The following is a 23,825-nucleotide window of genomic DNA, read 5'->3' as shown; positions in this document are numbered from 1 at the left end:
TTTATGGTATATATGGTATATTTCATAATGTACATTGCACATAGTATATTTAATCCCCCTTTTTTTTCTTTTGAGATGGAGTCTGGCTCTGTCACCAGGCTGGAGTGCAGTGGCATCATCTTGGCTCACTGCAACCTCCGCCTGGGTTCAAGTGATTCTCCTGCCTCAGCCTCCCGAGTAGCTGGGACTACAGGCGCGTGCCACCAGGCCCAGCTAATTTTTGTATGTTTCTTTTAGTAGAGATGGGGTTTCACCATGTTGGCCAGGATGGTCTCAATCTCTTGACCTCGTGATCCGCCTGCCTCAGGCTCCCAAAGTGCTGGGATTACAGGTGTGAGCCACCGTGCCCGGCCTAATCCCGCTTTTTTGATAGACAAAATACATTTCAATATGGCTCCAAAACTAATCATTTTCAAGACCATCTGACAAGACCAGTAAAACCAGAAATGCATAAGATAATAAAATAGTAATTATACATGTAAAAATATTACAAAACGTGAACTACTTTCAGTGCTGACCAGGATGCCTATTTTAGGAACTGCCTTTGCTCTGACTGCTCTTGCATCACACCAGAGTGTGATATTCCCAGAAGACCACAAAAGGCTGGGGCGCAGTGCCTCACACCTGTAATCCCAGCACTTTGGGAGCCTGAGGTAGGCAGATCACCTGAGGTCAGGCGTTCGAGGCCAGCCTGGCCAACATGGCAAAACCCCGTCTCTACTAAAAATACATAAATTAGCTGGGCGTGGTGGCGCTCACTTATAATCCCAGCTACTTGGGAGGCTGAGACATGAAAATCGCTTGAACCTGGAAGGCAGAGAGGTTGCAGTGAGCTGAGATCATGCCACTGCACTCCAGCTTGGGTGACAGAGCGAGATTCTGACTGTTAAAAAAAAAAAAAAGTCCATAAGGGCCCCCCTAGAGCATTATCAGAAGCCAGATGGTATATACCTATTTATGTATATATACACACTAGAAGTAGATAAACTGAAGAAAAAGCCTAAAATTTAAAACGAAATTCAGGTAAAACCTTCATGATTGAATATACAATCAATAAAAGCCCAGGACCTAAAGAAAGACCATATTTTTTAATCATAAAAAGGCCTAGAAAAAGTATAAAGATTTTATTTTTCCTTTTTATGTCATTTGACTTGATTTTCATAGGGAAACTGTATATTCTGTTATCAACTTTGTCAGACTGTAGTTAAATAAGGAAAGCGATCTAAGAACAATTAAAAAGAACAAAGTAGTAATGAATGGGAAGTGGACCAGTGGAAATTTTGTGCTTGAGAGAAATAGTTAATATTTCTATTATATAACTATTAATAGAAATAGTTAGAATTTTATGATTTCTGAGTACCATAGGCTGATTCAGTCTTATTTGTTTATAGCAGTGGTTCTCAAAATGTGGTTCAGAGGCCACTGCGGGGGTCTCCAAGATACTTTCAGGTAGTCCATGGGGTCAAAACTATTTTCATAATAAGAAGAGGTCACCTGCCTTTTTCATCTCTGTCTCAAATGTCCAGCGGAGTACAAGGCTCCGTGATGTGTGATGACATCGTTGCTCTGAGCACTGGTGCAGTGTGCACTTCTACGTTCTGGTGTTTTACAATTTTCTCAGCAATTATTTATAATATAATAAATTCTGATAGGCAGAACCCATACAAACAAAAGCTCGTTGGGGTTCTCAATCATTTTTAAACATAAAGGGTCCTAACACCAAACATCTGAAACCCAAACTTTATGAAAGTTTATGAAATCACATGAAAAAGGGATCTGCACCTCTGCTGGAAACCCAACCATATATTTTGAAAGAGCTTGCAACATCACATTCTCTGACAGGATTGTAGCAAAAGCCAATACAATACATTGAACCATGCTGCAGTACCCTGTACAGACGAGGAAAGGTGCAAGGGATTTTCTGCCTAGATAAACTGTGTTGGATTGAGGTCCACACTTGCCAGACAGCCGGGTTCACAGGATGGACCACCAGAATACAAACCCTACTCAGGTTTCTAGCCTGGCAGAGCTGATCACTAAACATATATTCCACCTTCCTTTCGCATAGTCCTCTCTCACCTTAAATAAGCTTGGTAACAAAAAGGCGCAAATTCACATCAAAAACCGAGTAAAGTAAACATCTGAAGTGAGATAAAAGAAGATGCAGAAATCAAAATTATTCTCCAAAATCATGTTTTGCTGTCTTCTCTCTAATATTTAAGAAAAGATCCAATGAAAACCAAAATTCTTTATTCCCCACAGCTTTGCAGGGTAAAAAAATATTTCCCTAATGAAAACTAATTCCCAATAAAGAGAAAATGCTGTCTCAATTGCATAGGATAAACACCTATTGCTACTTATGGGAACAAAGAGTGAATCTCACAGACAGAAGGATTAAGAAAAAGTTTCCCTGGCTGGGGACTTCCCAAATAGAGGAAGCTGCTTCACAAATCTTCAAAATTCTAAGTATAGCACTGAGCATTTTTACATAGAATAGGTAAGAAAAAGCATCTCATCTGTCTCTGAACTCCAAAAGCTTACCTATACCTTTCATAATACAACATATAAATTCACATGTGCCTTAAAAGATTTATTGCCAGCCAGTCAGGATGGCTCACACCTGTAATCCCAACACTCTGGGAGGCCGAGGCAGATGGATCACGAGGTCAGGAGTTCGAGACCAGCCCAGCCAATATGGTAAAACCCCCGTATTTGTATTTTCAGTCTTTACTAAAAATACAAAAATTAGCCGGGCGTGGTGGCACGCGCCTGCATTCCCTGCTACTAGGGAAGCCGAGGCAGAAGAATCGCTTGAACCCAGGAGGTGGAGGTTGCAGTGAGCTGAGATTGCACCACTGCACTCCAGCCTGGGTGACAGAGCGAGACTCTGTCTCAAAAAAAAAAAAAAAAAAAAAAAGATCATGTGCCTTAGAGCATTTGTAGCTTTATCTCCCTGCAAGACTACAGATGCCTTCAGTGAAGACTCTTAGTACATTTTTTTCTTGCACTCTAACGGTCCCTTGTACATTGCAGGTTTTCAAATATGTGATGAATGAATAAAAACTATAGCACACAAGCTTAACCATTTCTAAAAGAATAACATGAGTTGCTCATCATCCCTCTCTTCCCTTGCTTTAAAAATACCCCAAATAAATAATAACACATTGCTACTTACCATTGTGTCTGATAATGACACTCCAGAAAAAGAAACGCTTGGGTCATACCGGCTTGATTTGAAAAGACCCATGAAGTCGGTGTCACTGTTTGCACAGTTTGGCAAGTTTGATTTAAGAACAGTTTCAATATGATTAGCCTTTTCCATATCATCATTCTTCAGTTTTGACAATTCAGAAAATTTAGTTTCTGGCAAGTGTACGTTGCTTCGTGAATCCAGATCTTCCTTAGTTTTCTCTTTTTGCGGGTATTTTTCCATGTGGCTTGGACTTTTCACACTGGAGTGTGATGTACTTGACGAGTTGAAATTGAAGACCTTTAAGGAGTTGTCGGGCAGAAGATTTGACTGTTCTTTGTTCAAACCACAGGGCGGGGCACCCTCAGTCGTGGGCTGTGACACTGAAGACTGAGATAGGGAACCGTTCTGAGAAGTACTGAAAGCCGTGGTCATAGTGTTGACTGATGTCACAGAAGGAGAAAAGATTTTGTCTTGTGGTAAAGAAGATAACAAGCTTGAGAAAAGTGCACTTTTTTCTAGTCTCGATCTCTTAATGCCACCATTTGCGACGTCCCTGTTCTCTTTGTCATTGATTTCCGGCATCACCAGAGGCTCACTGTTCCCATTAGTGTTGGTGTGCAGGGACTTGAAGAGGACGCTCTGTTCAGCAGATGCACGTTTGGGTCTCAGTTTGGATTTTGTGTCAAGGTTCTGCATCAAATGTAAAGCCGGTGACATTTCTGGCTGACTTTCCTTCTTCTTCCCCAAACCAAAGGTAAACACTTTGGGATCAAACACCTTTTCTAAATGGTCTTCGTGAATAGGAGGCATGGCAAAGTGAGGAGCAGGAGAGTTTGGCATCCTGGCCTTCTTTCTTTTCATGGGCATACAAACTGCGCTATCCATCTGTTTTATAATTTCAGTGAATTTTTCCATATCAGAAGAAGAATCAAATACACTATCATCACTACCAGCAGAAATGTTCAAAAGGCTGGCAGGGCTATCCTGGCCATTTGTAACAGTCTGATCTGGCCTTTGAGGAGTGGCTAAGTGATTTCCGCTGCTGGGAGAGTTGGTGGGACTGGATTCAGCCATCAGGGGTGTTCTGCTGCCCTGACTTTGAGCCTGAATAGGCAGAGTTTTCTCTGATGCTGGCAGTATGACTTGTGGGCCAGATTTTGCTGCGAGCTCTGCTGTGCAATGAGAGTGTTCGGGTGACATGCTCTTATTGCTCAGTACTTCCTCTTGTGGGGGAGCACAACTTGCAACGGAAACCACTTCAGGTTCATTACTGTGACAAGTTGGCAACTGCACTTCTCTAACTTCAGAGCTCTCTGGGATGACCTGGGAGCTCACATCCTGGGTGCTCTCCACGGGGAGCACGAAGGACCTGACCTGGACGAGGACTCTGGATGGACACTCACTTCCCACAGCTTCTGGACTATGCTCTGTGGACAAAGGAGGGGTTGTTTCTCCTCCAAGTTCTGAAAGTGGCATTTTCTCATTGTTCTGACAAGACACAGGCAAAACACATCCTTTATGGTTTTCTGACACTTTTAGATCAGTGCATGGGAAACTGCTTATGGGTGATTGAACACATGTGTCTTTGGGAACATCCCCAGGAGCGGGTGCAGACAGTGAAAGAGAAGGCCCAGGAGATGACTCAGCAGGGGACTGTGAGTCAGAAAATGTATGCTGCGGCTTTGGCATGGCCGTTGGAGGTAAATCTTTGGTATCCACTGTGGTGGGGATGTCTTGTGCTGTATTGGTTACATTTTCAAGTACAAGTCTTTTGCTGTCTGCAGCCTCTGAGTCCTCCTTCTCTAAGAGCTTATGATCCTTGACAGGAATCAGAGCAGAAGCCACTGGTTCTGAAAGGCAGCCAGCATCTGTTTGTACATCTGCTTTATCATCTTGGTTAGGCTGAGGACCAAGAGCTTGATTCTCAGAAGGGTCTCCATTCATTCCTCTGGTTGCTGGCAGAATCTCTTCTTCTGAGACAGTAACTTTGGTTTCTATAGCAGTTTCCTTAACCAGCACACCATTCTGGGGACTGTTTGGCATTACTTTCTTTTCAGGTTGCTCCATTTCTTTGGCTTTTTTGGCTAAATTCAGCTTTGCCCTCCCAACAAACGTTTTACTAGAGGCAGGAATATTCCTTGGGCCTCGAATGTCAGTGTGTCTTGGGCTACTGTTTGTCCGTTTGTTTTCAAATAAGGAGATTTTGGTGGCAGTGTTGCCTTTGTGAACTGGCTGGCTAAATGGATTGTGCTCATTTCCCAAACTGTCAAGATTCTTAGGGGTTTTAAGATTTAGTTCCACATGTTTGGGCTTGGCAGGGCTGTGAGGAAAAAGCAGGAAGATAAAGTTATTGACCTAGTTTTAAAAAGTGAACACACAAACCAATTAATTATAAAACTATGAAAAGCCAGCATCTCCCTGATATATAACATTTGGAGTGTGGTGTGTGTGTGTGTGTGTGCACACATGTGTTTTTAAGACAAGGTCTTGCTCTGTCGCCAAGACTGGAATACAGCAGTGTGACCATAGATTGCTGCAGCCTCGAACTCCTGGGCTCAGGCAATCCTCCTGCTTCAGCTTCCCAGGTAGCTGGGACTACAGGCACATACCACACACCCAACTAATTTTTTTATTTTTATTTTTTTGTAGAATGGGGTCTATGTCACCCAGGCTGGTCTCAAACTCCTGGCTTCAAGCAATCCTTCCATCTTGGCCTCCCCAAGTGCTGGGATTACAGGCATGAGCCACCATTCTCTGCCACATTTGTTTTTTAATGAAACTATTTTTAAATAGTCCTAAGTACACTACCAACTATTTTTAATGGGTGTTTTGCTTGCATATGAGGGATCGGAAGATTATATAGCCAAGAAACTCTAGGGATGAGGGATGAACTAATTTATTGAGTACGTAGCATGTATGCACAGTGCTTGGCACTAGAGTTGGAAGACATCTTAAGGCCTGAACAACATTAGAAGAAATTTAAATATTTAATGCATTCCCATACTCCAACATCAATTATGTATTTTTATTTTAGCATAACTTTTTAAATATTATCTCAAAAGGATAGATTTTAAAAATTCATCTACTATTGACCGCTTTGGATATTTTATTCATCTCATCCTTCCCCCATAAGATTTTCTCTGATTATAAGTGTGTTCACTATAGCAACTTTGGATAATATTTAAAAATCACTGATAATCCTACCAGTCAGACAATATCCCTGTTAACATTTTTATATGTTTCTAATCTTTTTATATGCATAATTAAATATTTTGAATAGAATTGAGATTATTCTGTTCATATAATTTGATATCTTGCTTTTTCAAGAAATAAAATGACTTAACCTTATAGTTAACATTTTTCAGATTACCAAAAAATTGGTTTGAAAAGTTGTCTTAATGCTGCATGGAAGTCCATCATATGGATGTACCATCATTTACTTATCAATTATGCAACTGTTGGTTTTGTCACCACTTCTTGGGCAAGAGAGTCTCCCCTCTCTCCGTCACATTTCTTGGGTATAATTACCCCCAGTGGAAATAATAAGTCTTTGAATGTACACAGTGCTTTCTTTCAGAGAAACAAAATGTGCTCTGTTTGGCATTCTCTGGCTCTGGTCCTGGCTTTTATGCTAATTATCTGTGTGAACCTGGTCAAGTTACTTTACCTCTCTGGACTCTAACTTCTTCATCTTTAAAAAAAATGAGATGGTTTAGAACAGAGTTGTTTTTATTTCCCCCAACTTATGGTTGAAGGAATCCCTGGGGTTCTCTTCAAGGGCTGCAGTTGGGGAAAGTAGGGATGAGGATGGGGCTGTCCACTCTCCTTTCAAGCAGAAACACTCCCAGTATCTGTTTTATTTATTGCTCCTATTTAAACTTTCTTAGAAGAAAGGATTCCAAAGCTTATATATATGTGTGTGTGTGTATATATATATATGTGTGTGTATATATATGTGTGTGTATATATATGTGTATATATATGTGTGTGTGTATATATATGTGTATATATGTGTGTGTGTATATATATGTGTATATATGTGTGTATATATATGTGTATATATATGTGTGTGTGTATATATGTGTATATATATGTGTGTGTGTATATATATGTGTATATATATGTGTGTGTGTATATATATATATGTATATATATATTCCAGTACTTTGGGAGGTCAAGGAGGGAGGATCGCTTGAGCCAAGGGGTTCAAGACCAGCCTGGGCAACATACTGAGACCCAGTCTCTACAAAACAAACAAAAAAATTAGCCAGGTGAAGTGGTGCGTGCCTGTAGTCCCAGCTATTCCAAAGGCAGAGGTGGGAGATCACTTGAGTCCAGAAGATCAAGGCTGCAGTGAGCTATGGTCGTGCCACTGCACTCCAGCTTGGGTGACAAAGTGAGACTCTGTCTCAAAAAAAAAAAAAAAAAAAAGTCTAAACCATTAGTCCAGTGGTTTATAAAACGGGAGAGATAAAGCATAACCACTAACAATCAGTGATTGTCAAGCCCTTGAGAAATGCTTCATCGGGCTTACTTAATTAATATACAACTTTATACATTCTATTTTTGGCTGAGGAAGTTGAAGTGTCGAGAAGTAACTCCCTGAGGTTATGCAGCTAATAAGTGACAGGGCCACAGTTTGAAGTGAGGTGCTCTGGTTTCAGATGCCATGCTCCCAACCACTATACTATTCTGCTTCCCCAGATAGGCTTGGACTATACCCACCTGAATGAGCTCCTCTGGTTCTTTCCATCTTTATCATTTAAAGTCAGTGAATTATCATGAGATCCATAACATAACATAGACTTTAGAGGCCACTTTGATAATGAGAACATACAAGTGGAGACATTGAAATCCCATACTGCCTCTCCTTCATGGACTTGGCCTTCATGAAGCTTGGGCCTGGCTGGGTGTGGTGGCTCACGCTTATAATCCCTACACTTTGGGAGGCCAAAGCGGGTGGATCACTTGAGGTCAGGAGTTCCAGACTAGCCTGGCCAACATGGTGAAACCCTGTCTCTACTAAAAATACAAAAATTAGCCAGGTGTGGTGGCATGTGCCTATAATCCCAGCTACTTGGGAGGCTGAGGCAGGAGAATTGCCTAAACCTGGGAGGTGGAGGTTGCAGTGAGCCAAGATTGTGCCACTACACTCCAGCCTGGGCGACAGAGTGAGACTCTGTCTAAAAAAAAAAAAAAAGAAAAAAAAAAAAAGAAGCTTGGGCCTAAGGAGCTTCTAGAAGGGATAGGCAGTATGACTGCTGGTGAGTCAACTTATCCTTCTGGATAAAATATTCTCTCCAAAAGCAGCACTGAGAATTCAGATTTTAATTTTTACAAATTTTACTTGATACTAAATTTGAGGCTGGGATCAGTGGCTGATGCCTGTAATCCTAGCACTTTGGGAGGCCGAGGCAGGTGGATCACTTGAACCCAGGAGTTTGAGACCAGCCCGGGGAACATGGCAAAATCCTGTCTCTAAAAAAATACAAAAATTAGTCAGACATGGTGGTGCGCCTGTAGTCCCTGCTACTAGGGAGGCTGAGGTGGGAGGATCACCTGAGCTGGGGGAGGTCGAGGCTGCAGTGAGCCATGATCACGCCACTGCACTCCAGCCTGGGTAACAGAGTGAGATCCTGTCTCAAAAATAAATAAATAAATAAATAAATAAATAAATAAATAAATAAATAAATTAATTTGATCTCTGCTCATAAATTTCTCCCAGGCATTGCTTTCCCCAATATCTCCATAAGATACTTAGGCTCCCTTATTGCAGGCCCATACCTTAAATTTAAAAGGAAAATTAATTTATAAGCATTTCGTCAAAGATCACATTATGAAACTAGTGAGATGATTAGAAATAGAGAGCTTCAATTTGCTATCAGTTAATGAGGGATGGTCACATACCAGAGAATATACTTTTTAAAAATTCTCAGTAATCATTTCAAGGAAGGGTACTCAATTCAAACATCGAAGTATATCTTATGATGTAAATAGAAAACACTACAGGTTAGCCAACAGGCTACCTTAAGGACAGGAAACACGTATCTGCACATTAAAGATTTACACGAAGATCAGAATAAATTTTACAACCAAACTTTCTGTGCTATTAAGTTGTGCTACCAAGAGTCACTACAATTAACCTACTTCAGACTGATTAAAAGGAAGGCTCCTATAATTCATGTTGTAATGCCTTCATTATGAGACAGGGGAAAATAATTTGGAGTCCAAAAAGCCATAGTTGTAAGAGGAAAATTCTCCTTATTCTACATATACCATTTTAAGAATTTCAACATTCAGCACTTGGTAGAGAACTTGAAGGAATAATTTTTCTAACAGCATAAAGGAACATGCTACTTCAGTGTCATTTTTCAAGAAATACGAAATAGTTTTTCTTACTCTTCAGTCTCAAATTGTTTTAAAGAATAATCTGATTAACATCTTGTGATACGGTCATAGGAAGAATTAAAGGGTCTGAAAAAACCATCAGTCACAAAGAAATGGGTCAAAGGACTAGAAATACTTATTAATTTTTAAGTCAATAATTTGCCAAATGACCGTGTGCAAGGCACTGCGCAAAACAAATACATTGAATGTCTGGTAAAGAAAATTTTTAGGTATAAATTAATCAGAACTGGGAAAGAGATATTTGGTTTAGTTCTATTACAGAGAACAGCAAACGAAGAATTTCATTATAAGATCATCTTTCCTGTTTGTTTAGCCTACTATTTCACAGTGTAACATTTCTGGTTTTTCTACTGGTGTCTTCTAATTGGAAGACAGGTGAACCATCCTTCATAAGGTACACAGCAATGTTTCTCTAAGGCTCACGTTTAGGAGGCTTTAGCATTCAATCATACTGGTCTTCTATAAATAATAGGCATCATTCACCCAGCTCATTTCTCTGATGCTACCTACTATTACAGAATAAATCACTGACTATATCAAAGGTCTCCAGGTTGGCGGTTGGTGAGGTAGTCAAGTTATTCATTAAGCATACTTCCCTCTCAGAGTTCTCAGAGTTCTCCCAATCAGAACTCTCCTCCTCTTAAGCTTACTTATCCAAGAAATCAAATAGAATGAAAGAAACCATTAGGTTCAAGAATTATAATGATAATGTTGTTAAAATACCCACTCTTTGAACAAATATGTGAATGGAGGAAAAACTTAAGCACTTAATCATTATTCACCTGTGCTAAGTGGGAGTGGTGAGGGAGCAGAAGTGTGAGAAGGGAGGGTCTTATCAGTTTCATAGAGTACCTTCCCTATCCTGTCCACCTATACAAATTGCATTTATCATCAAGGCACAAGGCCCAGCTCCCCCAAAGCACCAGCAGTGATTTCTTGCTCGCTAGCACTTCCCCAGGATTTACAGAAGGTAACATTCGTTTGGCAGTTTCATCAGATATCATCTTGTATTGTTATTTGATTTGTGTGCTTTTTGTGTGCCAGATGGGGCTATAAAAATTTCAGGGCAATATCCTGAGTCACAGTTGTAGAGTTTTTTTCCCCCACAGTGACTAGCACAATATCTTGCACAGAAAGTATTAAATAAATTACTTGTGAAATGAATAAACTCAACAGCAAGTAGTCACAGTTGTTTTGTGCTTTCATGCAGCACAAGGAGGAAGAAGCAACCAAGATACATAAATTAGGGACTTTTTGAAAAAGGCTTAGGCCAATAATGCACTAAGTTCCATAAAATGTTTTGGAATTATCTTAAACTCACACCTGTCACAGCTGCTTTCATGTAGCAAATAATCTTCCAGTAAGAACACTGATCTTTATTTCAGTAACTGAAAACTACTTTTCAGCCTGGGTCCAAAAGTATCACCAGACTCCCTAACATTATAAAGGGGAAGAAGCAACCAAGATACTTGTATTAGGAACTTTTCTTGTGTGTGTGTTTTTAAGCTTTTTGCCAATAAATGCACTGAGTGCCATAAAAGGTTCTGCAAATTCTCTTAAAACTCACACATGTCAAAGCTACTGGATCGTATTTAACATGTTACTGTTTGCTCCATATTTTGAAATTCACAGCACATGCATTTTAAGAACATCCCACCTTGGAACACCCTTGTACATTTTGAATAAAGAATAGAATCAGCTCATGTCAGGCCGTGAGGTCTTATCTCTCATCTACATAAACGTTGAGCTTCAACGGATATCCTATTTTTACATTCGTTAAACTTAAATCTTGTGTTAAAAAGGGAATTAACTGAGGAGGCTGCCACAGGTGTCATCTTAAATCTTGACTGTGTAAACTGGCCCTTCACTATCTTAAGTTCAGCATGGAGGGGAAAGTTCAGTGACCAAACATTTCTTCCACAATGCAGATACCCCGAGCCTCTCAGAGCGGACCCCCAGCACGTGTGCGGACAGCAACTCGGCCGGGACTTGCGCGGCTACTTACAGGGTCACTTTAGTGGTCACTGTCGACCTGCCCACGCCGAAATGGTTCCTGGGCTTCAAGCCGTCGGCGTCAGAAGCTCCAGGCGCTCCGGCCGCTCTGCCTAGCTCTCTGCTTCGACCTCCCTCTGCCCGGCCGTTGAAGTGGTTGGGGAGCGGGCCCCTCTTGTGCTCGGGCTTGATCTCCGGCAGCAGCGAGCTGCTCTTGACCGGGAGCTCGCGGGGGATGGCCCGCGCCGCCTCCTCCCCGCTCTCGGCCGCAGTGCCCTTGGTGACCGGGCCGGGATCGGGCACCCTCTTGGGTGGGGACTCCTTGGCGGGAGCCCGGGGGCCGCTGGCGGGCGGGGCGGGCACGGCCTCGAGGGCACGGCTCCTGCCCTTCCTCTTCGTGGGGGACGAAGCCGGGGGTGGCTGTTTGCTCCGGTCCGACTCCCCTCGGAGCTGCCCTTTGGTACCGGGGCTGGGCTTGGACTCTGGGCTCGCAGCGGAGGCAACGCCCCCGTCGAGGGCTGCCCGCGGAGATTTCACTTTCTTTTCCGCCGAGGCGTTATCGCTGGCCGCGTTTGGCGCCACCTCGTCGTCGAACACCGCGTCGTCCCTGGCAGCGCTCTCAGGGAGCTCGGCGTCCGCGCCGGGGGAGTCGGTGGATTTCTGCGACCTCCTCCGCCTCCCCGACCTACGGCCGTTGGACCTCTTCTCCATGTCGTCCCAGTCACCGCAATCTTCCGCTCTGGGAGTAATCACGACCGGCTCGTCCACTTGTGCCCCCTCAGTCTTACTCAAGTAGATGTCCAAAGTTAGCACCTTAGCAGGGTGGGCGTGACCCTTGGGGCGGGCTGTGCAGTCTGCCTGCGCGGAGCTGACCGTGTGCGCTGCGCCCTCGGCCGGAGGCTCACCTGGCAAATCAGACGCGCCCTTGGGGGGCTGGCTGCGGGCGTTGCGGGGCCCCAGGGAGCCTTCTTCGGCACACACACTGGGGGCTCCGTTAGGGGCCTCGCCTAGTCCTCCCGCGGGCCGCTCCTGGGTGGGCGACCCTGGCGCACCCCTCACACCCAGGAAAGCCTCCTGTTCGTGGCCAGCACCTGGTGAAGCGTCCTCCCCCGGACTGCGGGCGGGCGTCTCTGCGTTCTCTTGCCTGGAGGAATTTCCCGGCGAGGAATGCAGCTGCTTGGCAGTGGTGGTGGCATCTGGGAAAGGCTCTCCCTCTGCCTCCAGAGGTTCTAATTGGGGTGAATCATTTTCATGGCACTGCTGCACAGCCACAGCCGCTGCACTGCTGCTCCAGCGAGGTGACAGCTCGGCGTCAGGGGGGGCTGCGGGGCCACCGCTCTCGGGGAGCTCGCCCTCTGCCTCTCGGGGATTCTCCCGGGGGGAGCCCTCCTCGCTTGTGTCCGTTTGCTTCAGTTGGCTGCTCTGAGATCTGCTCCTCTCACTCTCTCTCTCTGGGAGCTTAGGAGAGGCTACCACATCTTTGGGAGAGAGTGGTTTGGCATTTGATCTGGTGGGACTCTCTAACCCGTTTCTACTGTTTCTTCTCCTTCCTGCAGTGAATAGAGTGCCAAGTTTCCCCAAAACTGGCTTCCTTCTGTTGTCTTCTGGAGGTTGTGCTCTGGACTGAAAAATAAAAGGGATGAGGAGGGAACATATGAGAATCTGGTGTTTTTCCCCTTAGACGTACATTACAGAACCACCAGCCAAAATGATAACAGACCAGAGTTTCTAATTGAAAATGATAAAGTTATGTTTATGTTACATTCATTCCAACAAAATAAACTCTGGTTTTACTTTTGAATTTTGCTTAAACACCTTAAGTTTCTGGCAGTAGTCAGAATAGCATTTTCTTTGAACTATAATTCTTGTTTTTTAAAGGAAAATTTGAACGGTCCAAATAATCACATATACAAAATAAATAGTTCCTTGCCCTCTCTAGGTTTTTTACCTTCTTCCTCAATAAAGATGCAATTTATAAACAGCCGCGCATGTGACCATGGGGCAGCAGTAAACACACTAAAGTATCCTAAGGCGGACTTTTTCCCGAAACACCCCCCTTTCTTTTTGTAGGAGGGAAGGAGGACAAAGAAAAAAAACCAGTCCTAGCAGCCTTCTCCTCCAGAACAGTAAGAAGCCACCTGGGTTCAACATCTAGTACTTGCAACATGAAAACCTTAAGCAAGCTCGGAGGAAGCAAGCACCTGGGCCCCGCCTTAGCCGGAGCTCTAATGGGAGGAGCGCGCGAGCGTTCAAACACCCGAGTGATCCCGCGGCTGCTGAGCGCATCGGAAAGGCTTTTGCCTGTGGGAGTTCCTACCATGTGAACACGGAGGAGTGCGTGGGGGTAGCGGGCGAGGTTGCAGGGGTGACCGCCTTTGCTCACCGCCCCCTAGAGCCGAGGAGGTGTGGCTGAAGGATGCGCTTGGGACTCTGCCTACTCCGCCCCGGGACCTGTTCCTCGCCACACGTGTGGTTCCGGGGGCGCACGGCTGGAGCCCCAGGGGCCGGCCCACCTATGCGAGGGTGCCGGGCCGCCTGCGAATGATCCGCAGCGCTCCCAGGAAGGGGGAAAATCTGGGCTTCTTATATCTCCTGGAGCAAAACGGCTAGCATCCAGTGCCCGCGCCAGAAGGCGGGAGGGAGCGCAGAACAAACCAATAAAAGCAAACCCGCCAATGGGCGCGGTGGCGCTCCGGGGTTTGCCAGAGTGGGGACTGGGTAGGTGCGGGGCATAGAGGTGGGCAGGAAGAGGAGGAGGCGAGCCTGGGAAAGCGGGGGAGCAGGGGCGGCGAGCCCAGCCTGGCTCCTAGGAGAGGGAAGTGTATTTGCGTAAGGACTCCTCTGAAACCAGGCCAAACGTGCGGCTACTGTATTTCTTAAGAATGAACTTTTAAACATTCAAAACCCAGGTGCTAGCTTGAGTCCTGGCGACGCAGGAAAGAGCCCCACCTTTCCTGGAAAAGGAACATTCAGGACAGTACCGACTACGGGGAGGTTCCCCAATCACCCTTTGAAGCTCCATTGCGTTTGAGTTACATGCAGCAAATGGACTTTGGCGATGGGAAATAGGAAAGATAACGCATGAAATTAACAGGTCAACAAGCATTTGTTGAGACAGTCCTGGTACTGTAACATAGTGTCACCCCGCTACAGCCCAGTAAGGTCATGCTGTTACCACACAGATGAGGAAAGGAAGCTCAGCCAGCCTATAAAGAGACACAAAATTGGGGTGGGGGGGAGAGGCGGTCAGAGCAGTAAAGTCAGAATTCAAATCCAAGTCGCCTCCTGCCCACCCCATGCTCCTTCCATTCAGCCACAGGGGCCCCTTTTAGAGGCCACGGAGGTTCTGCCGCCACCTGAGAACCACAGTCGGCCCAGAGGAACAGACTACGGGTCACCCACCCCGCAGAGTCAGCTCCCGAGGAAGTGCGCATGAATCAGATTTGCTCTCAAGGTTCTAAGACTCTCCTGGTCTTAGAAGCACCTGGTGGGCGCTTTGGGACTAGACAGCTGCTGCTGCTGCTGCGATGAACCAATGGTGCAGCCGCTCGGAGCTCTTGTACCCGACGTCATACGATTTTAAAATCTAACCAGATTGGCCGGGCGCGGTGGCTCACGCCTGTAATCCCAGCACTTTGGGAGGCCGAGGCGGGCGGATCACGAGGTCAGGAGATCGAGACCATCCTGGCTAACACGGTGAAACCCCGTCTCTACTAAAAATACAAAAAATTAGCCGGGCGTGATGGCGGGCGCCTGTAGTCCCAGCTACTCGGGAGGCTGAGGCAGGAGAATGGCGTGAACCCGGGAGGCGGAGCTTGCAGTGAGCCGAGATCGCGCCACTGCACTCCAGCCTGGGCGACAGAGCGAGACTCCGTCTCAAAAAAAAAAAAAAAAGAAAAAAAAAAAATCTAACCAGATTTTGATTAATCCGATTCTTCAATGGTTATATAATATAGGAAGAATTCGAAGTATGATTTAAGGGAAAAAATTAAAATATTGTAACTTCCTAAGGAAACATTTGGATTATTTTACAAGTCAAAGGTATGACATGATTTTTAAATCATAATACATGTTTACTGAGCTATCCTTATGGGTCAGGCCCTTGTGATTCACACACTTTCATTTTATCTTCCCAACAGCTAGGTAGGTAGTCTTTTTTTAGTGCCCATTTGTCCAAGGTCCCACCACAGGTAAAGTCTGACTCTGACATAGAGCTCTGTGTCTCTGCTGTCTGGACAGGCCTTCAAACGTATCTTGAAGAAGTAGCCAGGGAAAATAGGTTTGAGTCTTGGCTTAATTCCATTCCCTGTCAAAATAAACCAACTAAGTATATGTATTACTCTGTCCTGCCAATGATGTTGCAATCTGCTTTTCCCATGCAGCAAAGACGCTTGATCAGCAAGCAGTCCTCTCTATGCTTAGTATAGGCATTAAAACAAAAAAAATTTTTTTTTTTTTTGGCTATTAGATGCTTTTTACAAAACTGGTTGCTTGCTCTTCAACTTGGCTCAACTACTTGACTCCTCCTCCCCTCAGAGGGGCAGCCTGTTTATCACCAGCCAGACTGCTGAATTTCCTAAAAATACATGAATGTTCATAGTGGCTTCATTCATTCATAATAGCTAAAAACTGGAAACAGCTCAAAGTCACCGGACACGGCTTGTGAACAGATAAACAAATTGTGGTACATCTACACAGCAGAGTATTATTCAGCAATAAAAAAGGAACAGACTTCTGAAACATGTAAGGATATGGATGCTAAATGCTTTTGAGAAGCAGACTCCAAATGTTACATACTGTATGGTTACATTTATATGACATTCTAGACAGTGCAAATCTAATCTATAATGATAGAAAGTAGGTCGGTGGTTGCCTGAGGGTGGGGTCAGTGGGTGGTAAGTGGTGGTGGTGCAACAGGGAAGAGGCACAAAGGAACGTTGAGGGTTAAAGTTCTATATCTTGATTGTGGTGATGGTTACACATGAGTACTTATCTTTCAAAACTCATCAGACTGTACATTTAAGATGGGTATATATAAATGAAGTTAAGATACAATCTCTTTAAAACAGAGTTTTTCCCCTGGGAAATAAAGAATAGAAATGCACTGTGTGGCACAATCCATCTGTCTTGGGTGCACATTTCACAGGGTCTCACTGTATTGACGAGGCTGGAGTGCAGTGGCACGATCACAGCTCACTGCAGCCTCAACCTCCTAGGCTCAAGTGATCCTTCCACCTCAGCTTCCCAAGTAGCTGAGACTATAAGCATGTGCCACCATGCCCAGCTAATTTTTAACTTTTTTGTAGAGAGTTTCACCATGTTGCCCAGGCTGGTATCAAACTCTTGGGCTTAAGTGATCCTTCTGCCTCAGCCTTCCAAAGCGCTGGGATGATAGATGTGAGCCACTGTACCCAGCCACGTTATGCAGTTCTTAATGAGGGATCTCATGTCATTTCAAATGATAGACTCGTTGACAGGGGAATGCAGTCTTCTCCCACGGGACCAGGTCCCTGTGGATATCCCGGATCATATCTCCAAACAGGATCATCTGAGCAGGGCTCAGAATGCCCCATGCCTCCTGAGTAAAGTCCTCAGTCACATCTTTGAAGAACACCCCTTCCTAAATGCGATACGTATTTCTTTTCAACCAGGAATTGTTTCTTTCCATTGTTCATGGGGAAACTAAGGCAAATGGAGAACAAAAAACTAGCTGGCCTGGGAGTTGTCAGAGAGGGACCTTCTTAGGTTTGAGCCTTTGGGTCTGGGGTCTTAAACCTAGGATGGGAAGCCACAGACCCACCACCTTTCCAGGCTTGATGATAATTTGCTAGGAAGGGGAGTGTTTTGCAAAGAGGCCATGAGTGACCATCAAGCTTCTTCATGCTTCCTCAGATTCCTCTGCCCCTGACTTTCCCACAGGCCTGGGCAGGGTCCTGAGGGTTCCCAGGCTGGGTGTTCTCAGAGCACATGCAATCCTGGGTCCTCCTTTGTATTTACCTTTTTACTGTGTATTTTCTGCCCACCTTACTTAAGGCAGCCTGCACACCTTACAGTGCAGAACCTGCACTTGGCACCCTTCCATCATCCATGTCCAACTGGGACGTAGCAGTCCACAACAGGACTATTGTAGAGGTGGCACATGGGTTGTGTGCTAGGACCTGCTTTAGAGTGTTCTTGTTGGCTAATATGAAATGTGGCTCATTAGGGGCACATGTAACCATCCATGAGATCATATTCCAGCAGCGTGTAGAGGCCCAGGCAGCACTAGCTGCAGTGCTATTAGGTGATTCTCAACCTTCGTGGTGTGGCAGCGCCTACTATATATACTGCTATATATTACTACTATTACCACTTAGCAAATGTTACCTTGTAACATTTGCTACCCATTAGTTAAGGAGATAATGTAAATGTTAGAGTTTTTTTGAAACGGTTCTGGTTCTGAAGCTGGCCGAATCATGAATTTTTCTTTTTTTCCTTGCTTAAATAAATTCTGCTAAATTTGACTATCTAAGGGTTTTTCCTTTTTATAGTAACTATGGGAACAAAACTAAGTTTTTAAATTTTAATACAATTATGGGTCATTGACATTTGTTTTATGTTTATAATCTGTTTATATCTTTAAGAAATCTAGACTGGGTGCAGTGGCTCACACCTGTAATCCCAGCATTTTGGGAGGCCGAGGTGGGCGGATCACCTGAGGTCAGGAGTTCGAGACCAGCCTGGCCAATGTGGTGAAACCCCGTCTCTACTAAAAATACAAAAATTAGCCGGGCATGGTGGTGGTTGCTTGTAATCCCAGCTACTCAGGAGGCTGAAGCAGAAGAATTGCCTCAATCCAGGAGGCGGAGGTTGCAGTGAACTGAGATCACATCATTGCACTCCAGCCTGGCTGACGAGCGAAACTCCATCTCAAAAAAAAAAAAAAAAAAAAAAAAAAAAAAAAAAAAAAAAAAAGTGACAAGAAATCTAATAACATTTTGAGTAAAGTGATGTTTCTTATTAAAAAAAAATAAGTTTTCCTATGTTTCCCACCTTTTCATTCCCCAGTGAATGTAAGCTCCTTGAGAACAGGAAAAATGTTCTGTTGCCTTTCCAACAGCTAGCATGGGGGACTGACAGCTAGAGGTGGACATAAAGTATTTGCTGCTACTAAAGAATTAGTAACATCCCTCCTGCCTTTCAAAAAAGGAGTTGTCAATGCTCTTGGAGACAACTAGAAACATTGTTCTAAACAAATCAGAATGAAAATCTTATCTGCCTAAAACTTAGTGTGGTCAAGACTTGGCAGCTTTATTCTGCCTGAGTGAGGATTCCACATGTTGATGGAGCTACCGGTGCACAGGTTTACTGCAGCCTCTCAGCCCAAATCTGACTCAGGAAAGTGGAACAAAATCTTGTTACATGTACTCACCTGTGCATCCTTCTAAAATGTGGTCATCAATGTACAAAAGTAACTTTTTTTTTTAAACACGTGTGATTCCCTAAGAGCTCTCACTTTGTTGATTTCTGAAAGATACCTTAGCTTTTCAATTCAGCCACATGCGAATGAGTCAACTGGATATTACTGTAAATGATAGGATTGGCCATGTTACTTGTTCACAACATATGCATATGTGTGTTTGTGCTAGTGAGCAACTTTTTTTCCTGAGCAGTTTTTTTGTAAAAAAAAAAAAAAAATAGCATGAGTTGTGTGGCTTAAAAATTTAGGAATTTGAGCTACTTTACACTTCAACCTTAAAAGTTAAAATAGGGGTTAGAAAATTCTGTTCAATAGAAGCAAGAAAGACTTCAGACTCGTGACAGCTAACTAAAGAACGAAGATGGGGAGTGGGGAAGGGGGAGAAAAAGGAGAAACACACACAGAAAAACAAGGCCAGGCATGGTGGTTCATGCCTGTAATCCCAGCACTTTGGGGGGCTGAGGCCAGCGGATCACTTAAGGTCAGGAGTTCAAGACCAGACCGGCCAAGATGGTGAAACTTGTCCTACTAAGAAATACAAAAATTGGGCCGGGTGCGGTGGCTCATGCCTGTAATTCCAGCACTTTGGGAAGCCAAGGTGGGCAGATCCCGAGGTCAAGAGATCGAGACCATCCTGGCTAACATGATGAAACCCCGTCTCTACTAAAAATACAAAAAATTAGCCGGGTGTGGTGGCACGTGCCTGTAGTCCCAGCTACTTGGGAAGCTGAGGCAAGAGAATTGCTTGAACCCGGGAGGCAGAGGTTGCAGTAAGCTGAGATGGCACCACTGCACTCCAGCCTGGCAGAGCAAGACTCTGTCTCAAAAAAAAAAAAAAAAAAAAAGTTAGCCAGGTGAGGTGGGGCATGCCTGTTGTCCCATGCCGGAGGATCACTTGAACCCAGGAGGTAGAGGCTGCAGTAGCCAAGATTGCACCACTGCACTCCAGTCCACCTTAAAGAAAGACTTTTATGAGACATGATTCTTTTTTTTTTAATAACTTCCAGGATATTCATTCTGAAGACTTTTAGAATTAAAGTTAAAATTGTATTTTCCCATGATAAATGTATGGCAGAATATCATCTCAGTATCAGAAACACCAGGCAGATGAAGTTAAGTTTAAGGGAGGATCCACATACAGATCCCTGATACCACAGACATTGATTCGGAATAGGCATTAAAAATAAATTAACTATCCTCCCCACCTTTCCGTTTGTGTTTTCCTTTCTGATATTGATTGGGATAATATATGTGGCCTGTTCTATACACACACACACATATACACACACACAAACACACACACGCACAGCAAAAAGAATAAAGAAATGTTCACATAAATGAACTCTGATCTACTAAGCACAGAAGCTTTTCATTTTAACTTTTAAAATATTTTCTATTATATATGATTCAGTTACCTAACAGTATACTAGATATAATTTATCTACTTCTTTATGATTCTGGAGACAGAACTATGAACCTCTGTTACTACATTTGTGCTACAATAGTGATTTCTTCCAGGGCTGTTAGAAGGAGTGAAGACTACGGCTTACACTAAATGACCCACAGACTGTAACACTGTCTGGTAGTAAGCAGATCTCTTATGAAAAGGTATATGAAACTGTGACATTTGGCCATTTTTTATCTACAGTCCAATTTCATATGATATAACCAATAATCCTTGATGTTAGGGCTTCAGAACCTTCTTCTCCGATGTCACTCCTCCCAGTCTCCCAGGGTGGAATGTTTGCTTGCCCCATGCTGCTTCTAATATTTGTCACCACTTCTAGTGCCCACCCCATCTCTGAAGCTATTTTTCTTTTTTAAAAAAAATCTTTTTTCTGTCATTTCAACATAATATAACACATACCTCTCTACTTATACCTCAACGGTTGTGGTTTTTTTTTTTTTCTCTAATGCTGTCACTTCAGGCCAAACAATAATATCATCCTGTTGGGTACAATCAAAGGTATACTATTGGGTGAAAGAATAGTGACAGACTTTTTAACTTCCAGATTAACCTGTGTCCTGAAAAAGAGGTGTCACTGAATACAAAAGCCATCAATTTAAAAGTTAATTTATAATTTATAATTTCATTCTCCCAAAAAGCTTCTTTTAAAAAGCAGACTCCCAGTTTCGGGTTGGTATTGTCTTTAAGTCATTTATACTTTGACAGAGACGAAGTGAAACCTAATTGTTTCAAGCCATTGACACATGATCAATCAGACAGGAAGATAAAAGATAAGATCATGGAATGTCTGAATTGTAGGATCATTTACTCATTCATTCCACTGATAATTATTGAGCGTCTACGTTGTGCCAGAATTTTCTCCTCACCTTAAAGAGGCAACCTGTGGCCTGTAGAATCGAATTATTTTTTCTAAGACACAAGTCAGGCTTTCTAAAAGGTAGCTCAGTATTTTTTCCTGTTAGAAATTATAATGTATCATTAGAAAAATAAGACTTTACTAGAATGATTAATGTGTCACTTTTATGAAGGCATAGCCTACATGCTTTCTTCTAGGCCATGCAGTACAGCAATGGATGTGATAGCATAAACAGCCAATGAGCCCTCTCTTGTGATGGAGCTCTGTCTTTAGAATCCAGGTAACTGTAGATAGAGTGTGCTGGATCTTTCCGTAGGCTCACCCTCCCTCAGCCTTGTCTGCGCCCCAGGCTCCCAGTTATGATGGAAGTTAGAAACTGACTTTCTTGTCCTTAGGATTTGGTTAGGTTCAGCCAGTGGGAGGCCCTGATTTCCCCCCTAATCTCTCCATCTCTTAGTTGGGCTCTGGGTTGGGTGTGGCTGGGTGTGACCAGGGCTTCTGCCAGGCAGCCCACCTCCGCCGCTGTTCTCTCTCCCCACATTCCCGAGCCGCTTTCCCCTCTTGCTCCTTCAGGCCTAAGACGGGAAAGGACCTCACCATGTGCCAGATGGGAAGGCTTCATTAGCTATTGCTTGAGGTAGAATGAAGTTTTGTGGGGCATGAGGCATATGTTATTTTGAGAGTTTTCTTTAAGACAAATAACACAAAATTCTGGCTTATAGATTTTAAGGAGAGGGCCTTGGAAGAGGCCACGTGAATGAAGAACCCTGAAGCCTAAGGTTTTTTTTAGCCCTTCTTGGCTTCCCTAAAACCTCACCCACACTTTGTAAATAGTCCTTCACTACCTTCCTTAAATATACAACTTGAGTGTGCTATATGTTTCCTGTGCTGGGATCCTGACTAATTCTACTGTGTGCCTAATTATGACTAACAAGTACCCCAGAAGGTTTCTCTACCTGTACTTTGAATAGTCTCCCCAACATTCTCTTTTTCTCACAAAGCTATCCGGCTGAATTAATTTGCTTTACAGTTGAGATGTATTATCCTAATTTGGTGATTTTTTTTCTTATGCATAATGTGTAACTAAAAGGAGAGAGAGGAGTTTGAAATTTATAGCAAAAGTATTTCTTATTCTACCTCCTGGATTATATGCATATCCTGATTAACATAATCAAATTACTGACAAGTTAGTTCCTAACTAAAGTTTAGCCAAACTGGAAAATGGAAATGTGTTCCTTGTGAAGTCATCAAATTAGTTCCTTTTTATTAACTTGTAACCCAGAAAGTACATTCCTTATGCAATTTAAAAAGAATGACTTGTGCAATAATTCATGTCAAAGATCAAGAATGGTTACTTTAAAGCACTTAGAAGCCACTGGTGAGTCTCAGAATCTAAGTACTGAAGAACCAAGGACTAAACTTCAGTTGGGTCATCCATGTATAAATGATATGATGCAGGAGATGGTGATTAAGTTGGGGGGAAGAGGGTGAAGTGGCCCTTGGAGACAACTAACACAGCCTGCCTGCCCCGACCAGGCACAGCTACAGCCAAGTCAGAGGCCCTGGGGCTGACTGGGACCCAGAAGAGAAATGAGAGCTGGAGAAGAGGAACAGACAAGCCTCTCCAACACAGCACGGACTCTAGCTAGGCTGACTCTGAGACTTCTAGTGACCTTGAGACCTCATAACTTCAGGTCAGTTTAGCCATGTTTGTAAGTGTGGATTTAATAGTGGATTTATTTCTAGAAAATGGAACAATCTTTATCTTTCCCATTAATATACACTGCCCAGAAATGTCTTAGTTTCCTGTAGTTTCTAGCGAGAATTGTTGACTTTCTACCAATACTTTGCAAATTAAGAAGTAGATTTCACACTTCTATGAACAGAACTCAGGAATACTACTAAATGGGATCAAATCACTTATTCTCTCAAAAGTTGCACATCTATCATACAGGGTACTGAGAAATTCATGTGAAATGATACATGTGAACATCTTTTGAAAAGCACAAAGTAGCCTATGACAGTGATGGCTGGCTTTATTAACAGTGCGATATTTTGCTGATGTTTTGCTCAAGTTAAAATTATAGAAGCTAAGTAAGTAACACAATGAATTTATGGTTCTCAACTGGTGAGAAGGAGATGAAAATAACAGCTTTATCAGATGTAGTTTCTAACAGAGCTAATTTGTCTGCAGAACTTGGCATATCATTGCTCATGAGCACTCATCTTTAATGTGTCATGGCTAGAATAAAGAAAACAATATAAGCCTACTCTTTTTTTAATCTCTTTTTTGCAGCTCATAAGGTATGGAGGATATGCAAACTACGCAGGGTGAACACTTTTGAATCACCCTATGTAAAACAGCACCCTCACTTTCTATGATCTATTCTCCTTTATTTTTCTTCATAGCACTTAACATTACCTGAACCATATTGCATATATATTTGTA

The 23,825-nt window shown here is 43.3% G+C and overlaps 1 protein-coding gene across 1 annotated transcript in view; it reads right to left on the bottom strand.

Moving 5' to 3' along the window:
* The window catches only part of CRYBG1 (crystallin beta-gamma domain containing 1), a 209,565-nt gene that overhangs the window by 45,057 nt on the left and 140,683 nt on the right, over nucleotides 1-23,825 (bottom strand). The window contains exons 3-4 of the mRNA XM_003824339.5: nucleotides 11,607-13,216; nucleotides 3,176-5,513 (exon numbers count right to left, since the gene is read on the bottom strand). Of these exons, the coding sequence (XP_003824387.3) occupies nucleotides 3,176-5,513; nucleotides 11,607-13,216 (3,948 nt within the window). The remainder of the gene's footprint in view (nucleotides 1-3,175; nucleotides 5,514-11,606; nucleotides 13,217-23,825) is intronic.

This window comes from Pan paniscus, chromosome 5 (genome assembly GCF_029289425.2).
Source record: "Pan paniscus chromosome 5, NHGRI_mPanPan1-v2.0_pri, whole genome shotgun sequence".
In the NCBI taxonomy this organism is placed as follows: domain Eukaryota; kingdom Metazoa; phylum Chordata; class Mammalia; order Primates; family Hominidae; genus Pan; species Pan paniscus.
This window is presented reverse-complemented; position numbering and strand designations above follow the sequence as displayed.